Here is a 13,947-nt window from a genome sequence, read left to right as displayed (position 1 = left end):
GCACTTTTAGTGAGGAACTATGTGTGGAGTGGTGGGTGTGTGGAGTGGTGTGAATTAAAAATGCATAACTAGTGGGCGGAATTACTTTATTCTTGCTCCTAGTTGATATATTAAAAGTGGGGTGGGTCTCTAGGTTCGCCTGGTTAGCAATGAGTCAGGAGTCCTAGTAGAGTGCCAACATGATTCGAGCTTACCCCTTAACTCTTCCTCAGGACACCACAGGGACCAGGCCTGTGTGTACCACTCCAAACTGCAGTGAAAAAATAATAAACAATATGCCTGTCAATGAGCATTAAATAGAAACCATATACATACGAAATAAAATAATGTTCTGTCGTTCTGTTTCAACAAGGCTGTACTGAGCCTCATGGTCAGATCGGGGGACTAGATGTCTGCAAAATATTTGTGAGGATTCTCTCCTTGCCGGTAACCTACTCTGCTTCCCACGAGACCAGATCTTGTGGGCGATCTACGGTATGCCAAAATAATGTTGCATTTCTAATTGCCTGAATTAAACTCGCCCAGGCGTCTTCTCGGATTTCGCTTTTCCTTATTTTTAAAAGTAATTTATACTCCTTCCTCAGAGTGCTTATTTTAGCACAGTCTCTTGGTTTTAATTTGAGGGCTATTTTTAGATCCCTGTTTACCCTAGAGCATTCTCTATTAAACCATCTAGCGTCATCGCATATCTTTTCTTTTTTTGCAGTCAAATCACTCGTTATTTCAGTGGTGATATTGTGAAAGGCATTTACAATGTGCAAATCTGTAAAGGAGCTATCCAAACAGATGTCAATATCCTTTTGATGTTTCCCTTTTAAGTTATCCAGTAAAGTGGTTGGATCAACGCCTGACCATTTAATGAATACTCCATTATTTCCTTGCAGTTTTAGGTCTGTATATGTGGTCTTACCCCTATGTTGATGGCCCAGGCCGAAAGTAAGCCCCAATATAAGTGGATGCTTGTCACTAAGCAGATTCACTGATTTAAAAATGTTTTCCACCAGGTCTTTACACTTAGCTGATATAATAAAATGATCTATATTCGATGAACCTCGCTCACCTACATAGGAGGAGATCGCAGGTTCACCCTCTAAATTTTCTGGTTTCATAATTACTAGATTATATTTAAAAATAATATTTATTACTTCCCCATATGTATTGTGTGGAAAATGTGGAATTCTGCCCCCAAAACTGTCTAAGACCACATTGTTCTCCCACTGGAATACCACAAATTTCCCAGTTAAAATCACCACCCCACATAACTATATACTCCGCCCCCCCCCCGTTCCCTTACAAAATTCTCTAGATCCACCTCTAAGTCTTTAATTGCCCTCTATTTAGTGCTGTCAAAAAATAATTGTTTCCCTTCCGAAAATAGCTGTATCAGCTGATAGTATTGTGAATTGATGTTAACATCTTTCACTATCAGGGGTGCAGTAACCGCTATTAAAGTTGCTAAACCTCCTTTTGCTCTCCCTCTTCTAGAGGGGTTAGCGGAGCGCAGATTACTTTAAAAACATTTATCAAAAAGGGCTCTATGTTCCATTTTTCCTGAATCAGAAAAGAAGTGAGAAGTTAGCAGTGTGAGCAGCGCACATCGATATGCCTGCTATTAATGCAGTCTGGAAAAAAACAACCGCCTGTGCCATGGCACAAAACAGCCCGATAGAGACCAGTTTCGAGCCACCCCCTCAAAAAAAACTGCTGTGCCCAGACCCGGTGAGACCCGGCCCACTTAAAGTCCTGCTGCATCCTGCCATGGAGATACTTTGGGCCTACCTTAGGGGTGGCATATGTAATAAAAGTTAAGGGTTAGGCTTGGGAAGTGGGGGCACTTCCCAGGTCGGCATGGAAGCTTAAACTGCAAGCACAGACACTGCAGTGCCAGGTCTGAGACATCTTTGAAAGACTACTTGCCTGAAAAGCACATTCAGTGCCACAGGCCCACTAGTAGCATTTGATTTACAGGCCCTGGGCACACGCAGTGCATTTTTCTATGTTCTTAGCAGTAAATCAAATAAGCCAATCATGGAAAAACAATCATAACAATTTACAGTAGGCGCACTTGCACCCTAGCAAGGAATAGTAGTGAAACCGTGCGCAGAGACTAAATCAGCAAAAAAAACTAACTCCAGCATACAATCAAAAACTGGAGGTCCGAAAACAGACAGGGGAAGCACTCCAAAGATGCCCGGTCTAACACCACCATAGTAGATTATGTTACATATCTCTATGGTCCTGATGAATTATTACTGCACAAGCGGGCACACGTGGCAAGACATAAGAAGACTATAATGAACTCCAAGATTACTGTGCAAGTTCCTTCTGTTTTTAACCCTGAACAAGAGCACCCACCAATAATAAAGGTGCTTTGGGAATCCTTAGAGCATTTTAATCAGGTACCTAGTGTAGTCTACTAGAAGCCGCTACTGCAGATTCATGGGCGACTGCCAGTGGCAAGGTTACTCCCTGAGCATTTGGCAGAGACAAGTTCTGCCGATAGAGCCCCTTTGAGTTTCTCATTGGGTAATTCCAATTCAGTGAGTGAGGGTCTACACATCCATGAGGGAGTCTCCTGCTACCTTTAACTGGTCCTATAACCAGTACTTCGAACATATTTCCCAAACTACAGAACTGCACACACTGAAGAATTACAGATTGGGAGGATGTGTGCTGAAACTGAAAATTCCTCTTTGCCCACTTTGTTCTTCTGAGGATTACTTGTACTAGCGAAGGAAAAGCACAATAAACTGAAAATACAAACTTTCAAAAAGAAAAAAACAGATTGCCTAAAATAGTTCTGACAGAACCTACACGTTTTCCTATAATAGGTCTGTTGTAACAGAGGTTCTGCACTGTTACTGGGGCACACACTGTGTAGATAGCCAACCAGCTCCTACATGCTGAGAGTCAGCATTACACAAACCCCCAAAGCTGCGTGCGGCCGATCAGTTAAATAAACGGATGTAGACAACCTGGGGCCACTACAACTTTCAATGAGGTGTAGCATAGCCATTCCAGATCAGGGGTGAGGGCATGGCCTGTCAGCTGGTTTTGTGACTAGGATGAGCCCATTACCATGGACTCACTGCAACTGGTGCTGCCTTGACCTTCTGCAGCATGAAGGTGTGACGTTCAGCCCGAAATTTCCCAACACCAATCACAATAAAACGAAGGGCGGTTGCACTACAGTGGTCTGTTTTCACCCACCAGGCTTGAGCCAGGCCCCATGAAGTCCCAGCAGAGTAATGCAGGGGCAGTCAGCAGCGAGAAGTGGTCTGGACAGGGGCATAACAAACCCCTGCAGCCCCTGCGGTGCAGGGGGGGCCCTCAGGCTTCAGTAAATGAAGGGGGCCCCATCCCCCTCAGCTCTTCCGTAGAGAGCTATGGGAGAGAGGCTTGCGCTAAAGCAAGCCTCTCCCCCTCTAAAGCAGGAGCAGTCTGCAGCCTGCTCTGAGCTCCTCGCTCTGACTGAAGAGAAACAAAGTATCAACTGACATTGTTTCTCTTCAGTCAGAGCCACGAGCCAGCCCTAGAACGGAGACGGGGGCCCTCTGAGTTACAGGCCTGGAATGTGCATTTATAGGCCACTAAGTAGGAGTGTTAACCCAGTGATCAGACACATCTTAAGGAATTTGGGGGCCCAGGACCAAACTGATTTTGGGGGCCCTTGTTCAGAACAGTTTTGAATTTCTGATCCTATTTCAGCTCTGTTATGCCATCTTTGGCCAGGTCAAGGAAAATGCACAGGCTCACTCACTCATCCAAATTCTAAATGTGTTCATTTCTAAAAATTCTGGAACAGTGATGTGGGTTTTCAATATTGTAACAGCAGCAGCTCCCTTTTCTCATACATGGGGTCTGGTTTTGATCTAAAAGAAAAATATTTATGGATGTTTGAGGAAACCTATACCCAACATTTGGCTGCAATATGCCCATAATAGACTCACACATCACCCACATTAAAAATAAATTAAAGGTAAACTATTTAAAATAATTAGTTTAACAATTAGTCAGTCATCAGGGCAAGACTCTGCAGGACAGAACTGGCTCTGTAAGGGGGCCACTTGAAAGGCTGGGGCCCTGGGCCAGAGCCCACTTTGCCCATGCGTTAAACATCTCTGCATCCATGCACCTACCTGCATGTACCGACGTGTCCCACCCATGAACCCCTACCTGTGACTGCACCCCCAGCCACCACCCGTGGTTCAAATTTATGACGTGTCCCCTGCCTACACGGAGCAGGAGACACTGTGCGCCCCAGGCATAGCTCCACCCTTACTCCCGGGCGAGAGAGGTGCTACCCACACACCCTATGCAGGGCCTTATCAGTAACTAGAAAGTGCCTTTATGGTAAAACGGCCAATCAACAAAAGCCGCCCAGGCACCAGCTGTCGGGGCACCCAGCCACTCACGCCGCCTCATCATCCACACGGTTCAATAATCCTACAACCTTCCTGTTACTGGGTCAAAAAAGTTGTTCAGAAGACAGCCATCCAATCGTTGGCCTCTGTAGAGCGCACAGAGCAATTGGTCACTATTCCAGTTGCCATTTTGTGTAATGTTTGCGCTGGAGATGCACAGCTGTCTAAAGGCTGATAAGGCAAAATAAAATAGTGTTTATAGGAGAGTGGGTGTGTTGTGTGTTTGAGTGATTAAAACACTCTTAAGATCACTACAGCTTCCACAGGTCCCATATTTAAAAAAATCAATAGTAATTATTTATAGCAAAATAATTGCTGTTACTTATTTATCTTGAAGAGCTAACGATCATTGATAAAACCAGTAGTCCTGGCTGATTTTAGGTTTGTCAGTTGTGTTATATTTCTGGATACAAGTACAGAAAGCTCCGAGAGGAACCAAAATACCAATTGGTATCAGAATCACAGAAATTTCGTTTACTTCTTTAAGTCACGCCCTTAATTACACAGACCACCCCACTTTCAGAGACCCCCGCTTTTTGCATACCACGTAAAGCCCTTGTCAGTGGCGTCAAGAAGGCACCGCATGGGACTGGCTGCATCATTCTGTATTAGGCCGGTCCCTACACATTCTTCTGCTTCTATCTCGATTCTTGTACGTGAAGTATTTTACAGCGCTTCGCAACCCACTTAATCAGCTCTAGTTAGGGTGGCCAACTGGCATGGGTGCAAATTCAGGACAGTGAGTGTAAAAATTCAGGACAAAGGGTCAAAATTCAGGACAAAAATTAAGGACAAGAAGTTGGAATTCAGGACAAAAGGTACGTTTTACAGACACATCAGAGGAGGTTGCACAAAAGTATATCAGTAAGTACATAGACAACCACTTAAGTACAAGTGAAAATAAGTTTATATTAGGTAGAGCCAATTGTGCACTTCATGGTTTTTCAGTATGCGCAGCTTTGAGCAAATGTGCAGGTCCTCCCCCCACCCTACCTTTCCAGCCACCCAGGGAAACGCAGGATGCCCGGTCCAGCCAGTCCAGCATTGCACCCAACCTCCAATGGTGCCCCTAATCTCCACAAAGACCCTCTCTCATGTGTATTTAATTTCTTTCCTAGTGCTACTCATCCCAAGTAAGTAGGACAGGGTGTCGGAGTGCATTACCACACGCACACATCATACAGAGACAATGACTCATGTAAACGTGAAAGTCAATATAAAGGAAATGTTACTAAGATAATGGGGGTTACAAGGTGTAATCATTCTTTCATCCATCATTCAATCTTTCACCTTTAATTCTGTCTTTCCATCTGTGTGCCCATCCATATCAATATTCAACCATTTGCAAGCCTATCCATCATCTATCCTTTCATCCATCATCTATCCCTCCACCCACCCATTCACCCACCCATTCACCCACCCATTCACCCACCCATTCACCCACCCATTCACCCACCCATTCACCCACCCATACCTCCATTCATCCTTTCACCCTATCCATTCGTACACTCATCCATCCACTCTTCCACTCATCCATCCATTCACTCATCCATTTAGCCATTTAACCTTTCACCAATCCAGCCATACTTTCACCCACTCATCCACCCATTCACCCTTTGTCATCCATCCATCCTCTCTTTCTCTGTCCCCTTTCACTTAGTCATCCATCCATCCATCCATCCATCCACTCATCCACTCATGAATCCATCCATTGACCCTATCATTCATCCATCCTTTCACTCATCCATTTAGCCTCTCACTCATCCATGCATCCTTTCTCTCATCCATCCACCCTTTCACTTTGTCACTCATCCATCCTTTTACTCCTTCACTCATCTATCCACTCTTTGTCCATTTACCCTCCCCTGCACTCACTCATCCAGCCTTACATCCACCCTTTCACTTATCCATCCATTGTTTCATCCTCTCACTTATCAATTCATAAATCCTCCCATCACTTCACTCATCCATCCACCCATTCACTCACCTATCCACCCTTTCACTCATCCATCCACTCATCCATTTACCCGTCCATCTATCCTTCCACCCATACATCCATGTATTTACCTTCTCGCATCCATCCATCCACTTATCCGTCCATCCTTTCTCTCCTTATCCATCCACCCTTTCATTCATCCATTCACCCTTTCACTAATCCATCTAGCCAGCCACCCATCCCTTCACTTATTCACTTTTTCACATTAATTATGAGCTGAGCCTTTGTCTGCAGAGTTGCAGACAGAAGGGTCAAGTGCTTCACCCCTGCTGTAGTTCCTAAAGCCAGGGGTGGGACGGGGAAAGCTCACTATACCCCTGTACATAGGCAATCCAAAAAAGGTGGAAGTCATTAGATACTGGCATATAAGTCCCTGTTTGAGCTTGCACCCCACATCATTGTCATTTCATTAAAGGCTCAAGAGGTGGCCCTCCGTCAATGTCCCAGAATCACCAACCATGGTGGTAAACAATTGCCGCGTATTGTGCCTCACCATCAAACTCAACATTGCACCATCAGCCACACATCCATCCACACCTCACCACATCCCAACCAGCAAAACAGTATTGCAAAACCTACATTGCCTGCTACTGTTCCCCAAAACATCCCACACCGCCTTCCAGTGCTGCAGGTCTAAACCGCTCACCACCCCATTTCACTGGGAGTCTGTCACCACAAACCTAATAAACTAAAAATTTGTAAGGAAACAAAGCAGGACAACTACACGGACACTCAGCTTAGCCCCCACCTAGGAACTAATTTGATACAACCACACCATTCAGTGGACTTGGAGCTGGCTCAAACAACCTTACTGTTCCAGAGTGCAGGTCAGTAGCATTCAGGCACCTTGACTTTAAGGGCTCAGGCCAGCCCCTGCACCATGGCTGGTTGGCATCTTTGTGCCCCACATGTAGCATGAGGAGGTTGGCACCGTATTTATCACAATACAGCTCATTGCAGCCGTTTCCCAGTGCTGACACAATGGGCTGCCTAGCGCCAATGCAGGCACCCTTGCACCATGGTGCAACAAGGGTGACTGCTTTGCATGCAGGGTTGTTTTACTGCAGGAAGGGGCACCTTCCTCCACAAAAACAATCCCCCCCCCCCAGGCATTTTCCTCTATGTGTGCTGCAGAATGAAGCACACAAACGAGGAGGCTACCTCCAGAATTGACAAAAAAAAGGGCCCACATTGGACCACCCGGACACACCCTTGGCCTATCCAGATAACCTATCCAGATAAAAATTCCTGGAACCAGGCCCGATCTGAGCAATTACTTTCCTTCACTGTGCTTTTTGTGATAACCACATTTCAGAGAATATTGAAATAATTCAAGTCAGATGTACATAGTCCAAAACCCTTTTAGGTATATGATTTAATTGGCCATAATGACATACCATCTATAGTAACAATAAAGTCATTCTTTAGGATGCCCATGACCGTGCCTCTTCGTTCTGTAATAAAACTGTCACCAGGGCAGAAGGGGAAGAGAATAAGATACCCATCCGGGTTCAGAATTACACAGAGCGTAACTACTAAACCTGGTTTCAATCACAGCTTAACTAAACTGACCCCAAGCAATTACTTTTCTTCACTGTGCCTACTTCCCATGATCACCACATAGGAGTGTAACTTGATATAATTCAGCACAGGATGCAGTCACAAATCTCTCTTGTGTAGGTTTTAATACACCATAACATTACACCGAAGGCTCACATAGAAGAAACAAAACTAGACGGTCTCTTGAGTCACTAATTTCAAAGCAGAAGAGTTATGGATCCCTTTCCTAGTAAAGGTCATCCAGCGCAGTGGTATAATTAATATGCTTTCAAATGTGCTTAAGTAAATACATCGAAAACGCACTTTAGTTTTTAAAGTTTATATCTCGGCTTTTTAAAAAAATGTGAAGTAACGAGGTAGACAGATGATCCTGATGTTTCAAGTAATTTATTGGAGTTGGTTACAAGTTGGAGATATAATAGTTGTAAGCCCCACCAGGAGCACCTAACCAGGCGCTCAGCCCCAATCTAAGTGACATTTACTACTCCCAACATTCCATATTACATCACAGATGCAGGGTTCTACTGACACAGCATAGTACATGTCAGGCTAGGATACTACAAAATGCTATTAGGGAACGGGTATCTCCGTTCCATTGTGCAGACCGATTAGTGTCCCGTACTGGGAAAAAAGGTGCACATACCCACCGCCTCGTGAAACAGCAATACAAGGCCTCTACAAGGAACAGGGCCTTGAAAAATGGAACCCACATGCACCCCTGCTTCACAATATATGATTTACAATACCTATAGCCCTGAAGAAGTGTCACCCCAGAGGGTCAGTATTCGGGCCCGTATTCGGGCCCAACACATTGACATCTTTTGCTCAACCCTAGTGTGTAATATTGTGGAAATGAGGCCCCTGCAAAAGCCAATTTTAGGTACATGATTTTACAATCGATCTGATTGTTTAACAAAAGGATTATGCCAATTCGAGGAGGCATAACCTGATCCAAACGAGGGATCCCATAAGTAGGCGACTTCTCAAACAGTAAAGTTTAATACCCCTGGATGCTTCTCAGTGCCAAACACACTGGTGAAGCATGCCAAACTCCTGGTGTTGTGAAACTCGGTGTAAACTGTAAAGCTTTATACTACTTAAAAAATGGATTGTAAATGCTTTTTTAATACAGAACGTGAGAAACATCACAAAACAAGGGAACAAAGTTTATTTTCTTTTACCTGTAACACAAGCCGTTGTTGAGGATTAGGCTAATTTGTCAACATATTAAACCCAGCTCTGAAGGTGGTCCTTGTCTTATTCAACACCTGTCAATTCTAGCATATTAGCCAACAGTATGTTACATGTTGGTATTTTGGGGCCATAAAAGAGGTGTTTAAAAGCAAAACTATAAGCCACACAATGAATAGCGTTTTTGGCGGCAAAGCCATGAATTGATATTGTATCAAGTTATAGTGCCACTTGCCAGACTCACTCCTGGCTGTCTTTCTTTCTTGTTCGCAATCACACTGCCAGCCAGTAAGGGGGAATAAATGCATCTCCCGGCAACAGGCGCGAATCCCTGCGAATGGCTTAAAAGGATCGCTCATTGCAAATTCGGCAGGATACAAACTGGATAATTTGCCATGCCAATGCGAGTAGCAGCAGGTGGACCGGTCTGAAGAGACACAGAGGTTATGAGCAGGAGCAGCTTCCCCCGAGGGGAGTTTCTACTGGTGGTGGTGGGGGTGTAGTGTTGGGGTGGAGTGTTGGGGGGGGGGGGGGGGGGCTGCATCAAAGGGACGCGACCTGCCTTGAACAAGTGATACCTGAGAGCCGCCAGTGTAAAGAGGCGATAACTGGAAAGAGAGCAACACATGAACAACGAACCCGACCCGTCAGGTAACCATCAATTTAAAAGTACTTAGTTTAAAGCAATATGAAATGGCTGTAGTAAAAGGTTCAACTGGACCCTATTTTGAAGGGTCAGCCTGGTGGCAGTGAGCTCCTCCACTACTCACTGCTGTTAGCCAACCCGTAGGCTCAAACTCCCTGCCCAAAGTGCAGTCAACCCCTTAACTGTGCAAGGTAAAGAGCACTCACCTGCCGCCGCCCCCCTAAAAACCCTCTAGTCTAGGCCAACACCCCGTAAGTTCCCACCCCTGCCCGCGCGGGAAGCGCTCACCTGCAGCAGCCCAGCTCCGGGAGGTGCAGCACAGCAGCGCCACCCACAGGAGCAGCCGCTCCTTCCAGCTCCAGCCCATGGTGAAAGTGAGAGAGCGGCGGCGAGGAGTGCGGGAGGAAGGGGTGCGAGCGCACCTCGACCACAAAACAGGAGAGAGAAAAACTCGACTCGATGCCAAAACAGGTTTAAATAGACCGGTGCGCACGTCTGTAATGGGCGGGCCTTGGCGGTGGGCTGGACGCGGAGAGGCCCCGCCCCTGCCCCGGTTCTCTCCCACCTGTGGCCGCCGCACGCGCAGGGCGTCCAGAAGTAAACGACCGGCCGTGAAGCGGGTGGGGCTGCTCAGAGCCTCCGCCAAACAATTCCTTCGAAAGCCCTTCTGTTCTGTTGCCAACACTTAGAGCCCCCCCCCTTGCCGCAGACAAGCTTCTAAACCGCGCTTCAGCTGCTTTATCTTTTTTGCGAGGACGCATGCCCCAAGCTCTTTCTTCCCATTGCCACATTACCTTTCCCATTATATCAAATAAAGTAAAGGAGTACTTAGCAGGTCACGGATGTCACAGGCTGTTTCCAGTCTCGCCGCTCTTTTTCTCTCTCATTGTGACTGGAAATGACTGCGGAATACTCCGAGCAAGAAAAAAGGTACAAGTGCGAGGTGACCGAGATAACGAGTCCAGAGCTGCCCGGTGTGAGTGTGCGCCACGGCGCCTCCTGCTTTTATTAAGCAAAACATAAAAACGTTTGTGGCAGCTCTACTGTCTCTGCTCCTCAATTTATTATTATTTTAATTAGACGCCTCTTACCAGGACACTTTATTAAAATAATTAGCGGCGAGGGGTAGACTTCACCGCGCGCTCCTTTTAAGAGCTTTTTTTTTTCATTTTAATGTAATGTCACTTGAAGTAGCGGTTTCTAAATTTCCAAGCGTGTTCCTGGGTTGCCACGCATAACAATGATCACTTCAGACATTACATGCTCATCTTTGTCTGAGCGGGTAACTAGTAACCCGACCCCTTTTACCAAAAGCACTCCCAGGCGATTTTCCATTTTCTCAGTTTGCTTGACTTTAAATAATTCTATGTCAGGACAGGAGGCTCCTATTATGCTTTTCTCATTTCTTTATAATGAAATGCTCAGCAGCCAATTATGGTAACAAAAAACTACATTTCCCATGAACACTAGGGAATAACCATAGAGTGTACAGCAATGGTTCCCAAACTTTTGACTCCTGAGGACCCCTATTGAGTCACCACTGGAAGCCGGGGACCCCCAAGCAATTTGTATGAGTTAAATTTCAAACATTAACCCCTTGCACGCTCGGGACGGAACCATTCCATCTCGAGCCACGGTGGGGCTGTGCTGGGGACGGAATGGTTTCGTCACGGCCCGGCCGCCGCGCCTGCGCGGGGTTGATTTTGCGCGGCGCGTTCTATTGAGCGGGCGGGGCCGTGATGGAACCATTCCGTCAAAGTTCAAAGTTTTATTTATTATGTTTTGGCTCTCAATTCAGGGCCACATAAAGTTATACACACAATTATACAACAATAATACAATTATAGCGACACAAAACCGGAGAAAACACTAGTTATCGACAAGATAAGCAATCAACATTTCCCTATATTTCATTAATAAATATCTAAAATGCCTTTAAAAAATTTAAAAATTCTAGAACAGAACATTTCATTTGGGGGACAATAAAGTGCATGGAAGAACATTTTTACATTTACAATTCCCAATTGTAAACAAATTGGTTTTAACCATTTGTGGCGCAGTGGGCGCAATGCCGGACAAATGAGCAAAACATGATTAACATCCTGTACTTCATTACTACAAAAATTACATATAGGAGATACCCCATACCATTTTGCTAAGAGGTAGCAAATTATATCTTAGCAGGTACCATAATCTACGGACAGAATGAGGAATATTCCAAATAAGATATTGTTGGGCTGATTTGGGAGTATATGTTTTTATCAAGGCTTCCCTTTCTTTATGTCTAGGATGGGCAAGTATATCTGTCTTATAACAGAACTCCCAGGATGCATTTTTTAGTTTAAGCTTGAGTTCAGATGGAGAAAGTAAGAATAACGTACTTTCATCCAATTCAAGCAGAGATACCGCTTTTCTAAAGTTTTTTACTAACTGCGAGTACTCTTTAAAGTTGCCCAGGAGTTCTTTTTTAATTATTTCTCTCAGGGTACCTAATTTACCTCTGGCCAAACAGGCTACCCATCTTACGAGGGCGACTAACCCCTGTGCCCAACAACTTCGAAGTCCGAATTCCAACCTGCATGAAGATGTAGTACATGCAGTGTTAAGAGAAGAAATTTTTCTTAGTACCTTTCCTTCTATTTTATGCATAAAACCCCATTGATTCAACTCCACTAATTCCATTCCATATAAGAGTGTTGCTGGAATTTTTGCTCTAAATACATCCAGAAAGAGGGAAAAATGCCTCTTCCCAGTAGTATTGTATAAGGCACATAGCCCCGAACCGTGAGCCAGCGCTTTACGTGAGTTATACTCAATATGGGGCTTATCACTAAGGTTAGCAGAAATTAATTTACCTAAAAAGGTATAGGTTTTGACCACCTCAAGTCTTTGTCCATTAATAGACCAGTTATAATTACTTGACCTGCATTTCTTTTTACCAAAGATGCACATAATTTTACTTTTTGAACTATTAATTTTCATAAAGTGAGCTTCAGCAAATTGATTCAGTGCATGCAGGCGATTAGATAGACCCTTCGGTGTCAAATCTAATACAAGTATATCGTCCGCATACATTAGAATCGATATAGTTGACCCTCCGATTGAAGGAGCTATTCCATCACAAACTGCTATAGACGATGGTAGGTCAACCATATACAAGGAGAACAAAATGGGCGCCAATATGCATCCTTGTTTTAATCCATTCAGAGAGGGGATAGATTGGGAAAGACCCCTCTCTCCTCCTTGAAGCACCTTACACCATGTATTCGAGTGTAAGGACTTGACTAGTTCAAGTAAATATCCTGGCATCCCTGATGCTGCCAACTTTTTCCAGAGTGTTGGACGGTCTACATTGTCAAACGCAGTTGAAAAATCTATAAATGCTTCGTATACGCCACCACCTCGAACACGAGCATATTTATCCATTATCACTTGTAAAATTGTAAGGTTGTCTAAAGTTCCATGCTCTTTTCGAAATCCTGTCTGTTCCATAGGTAAAATATTATTAGAATCTGCCCATTCCATTATTAACATTAAAAGAAGTTTAGCGAAAATTTTTCCTATAGAGTCCAATAGCGCTATTAGACGATAATTAGAAGGATTATCCCGTTCACCCTTTTTAAAAATACGGATTAATATACTTCCCCTCCAAGAGTGGGGGACTGAGCGTGATTTAAAACATGCTAGAAATACTGGAAGGAGAATTCTACTCCAGGTGATATCATCCTGCTTAATTATAGACATGGGAAGTTCGTCAGGACCCATAGCTCCTGAAGAGCGCATACTCTTTATCACGGTAGCTATGGATTTCTCCGTAGGGAGTTCCATTCCGTAGTCACTATTTGAGTCTGGGACCCCGGTATCCCCCCCTTTCCCATTCGAAGCATATAGGGAGGACACAAATAGAGTCCAGACATCTTCAGAGATAGCAATGGGAGTGGAAGTTGTTATTGAACCACAGCCTTTCCTTATTATGGACCAGAAATCTCTAGAATTTTTATAAATAGAAGCCTCTCTTAGCTTAATCCATAGAGAGTCTTCCTTTTCTCTTTTTATCTTGGATTTCAATCTTACCCTCCTTCTTTTTAACACCGCTAAGTAATGCTCATTTTCCCCGGTTCTATTAATAT

At 44.5% G+C, this 13,947-nt stretch overlaps 1 protein-coding gene across 1 annotated transcript in view; it reads right to left on the bottom strand.

Moving 5' to 3' along the window:
* Positions 1-10,208, bottom strand: part of LOC144820278 (uncharacterized) — a 988,894-nt gene extending 978,686 nt beyond the window's left edge. Inside the window, exon 1 of the mRNA XM_078677866.1 lies at positions 10,106-10,208. Within this exon, the coding sequence (XP_078533992.1) occupies positions 10,106-10,184 (79 nt within the window). The 5' untranslated portion in view covers positions 10,185-10,208. The remainder of the gene's footprint in view (positions 1-10,105) is intronic.
* Between the last annotated feature and the right edge of the window lie 3,739 nt (positions 10,209-13,947).

Source organism: Lissotriton helveticus, chromosome 2_1 (assembly GCF_964261635.1).
Source record: "Lissotriton helveticus chromosome 2_1, aLisHel1.1, whole genome shotgun sequence".
Lineage (NCBI taxonomy): Eukaryota > Metazoa > Chordata > Amphibia > Caudata > Salamandridae > Lissotriton > Lissotriton helveticus.
Note: the sequence above shows the minus strand (reverse complement) of the source record. Positions and strands in the feature narration are given on the sequence as shown.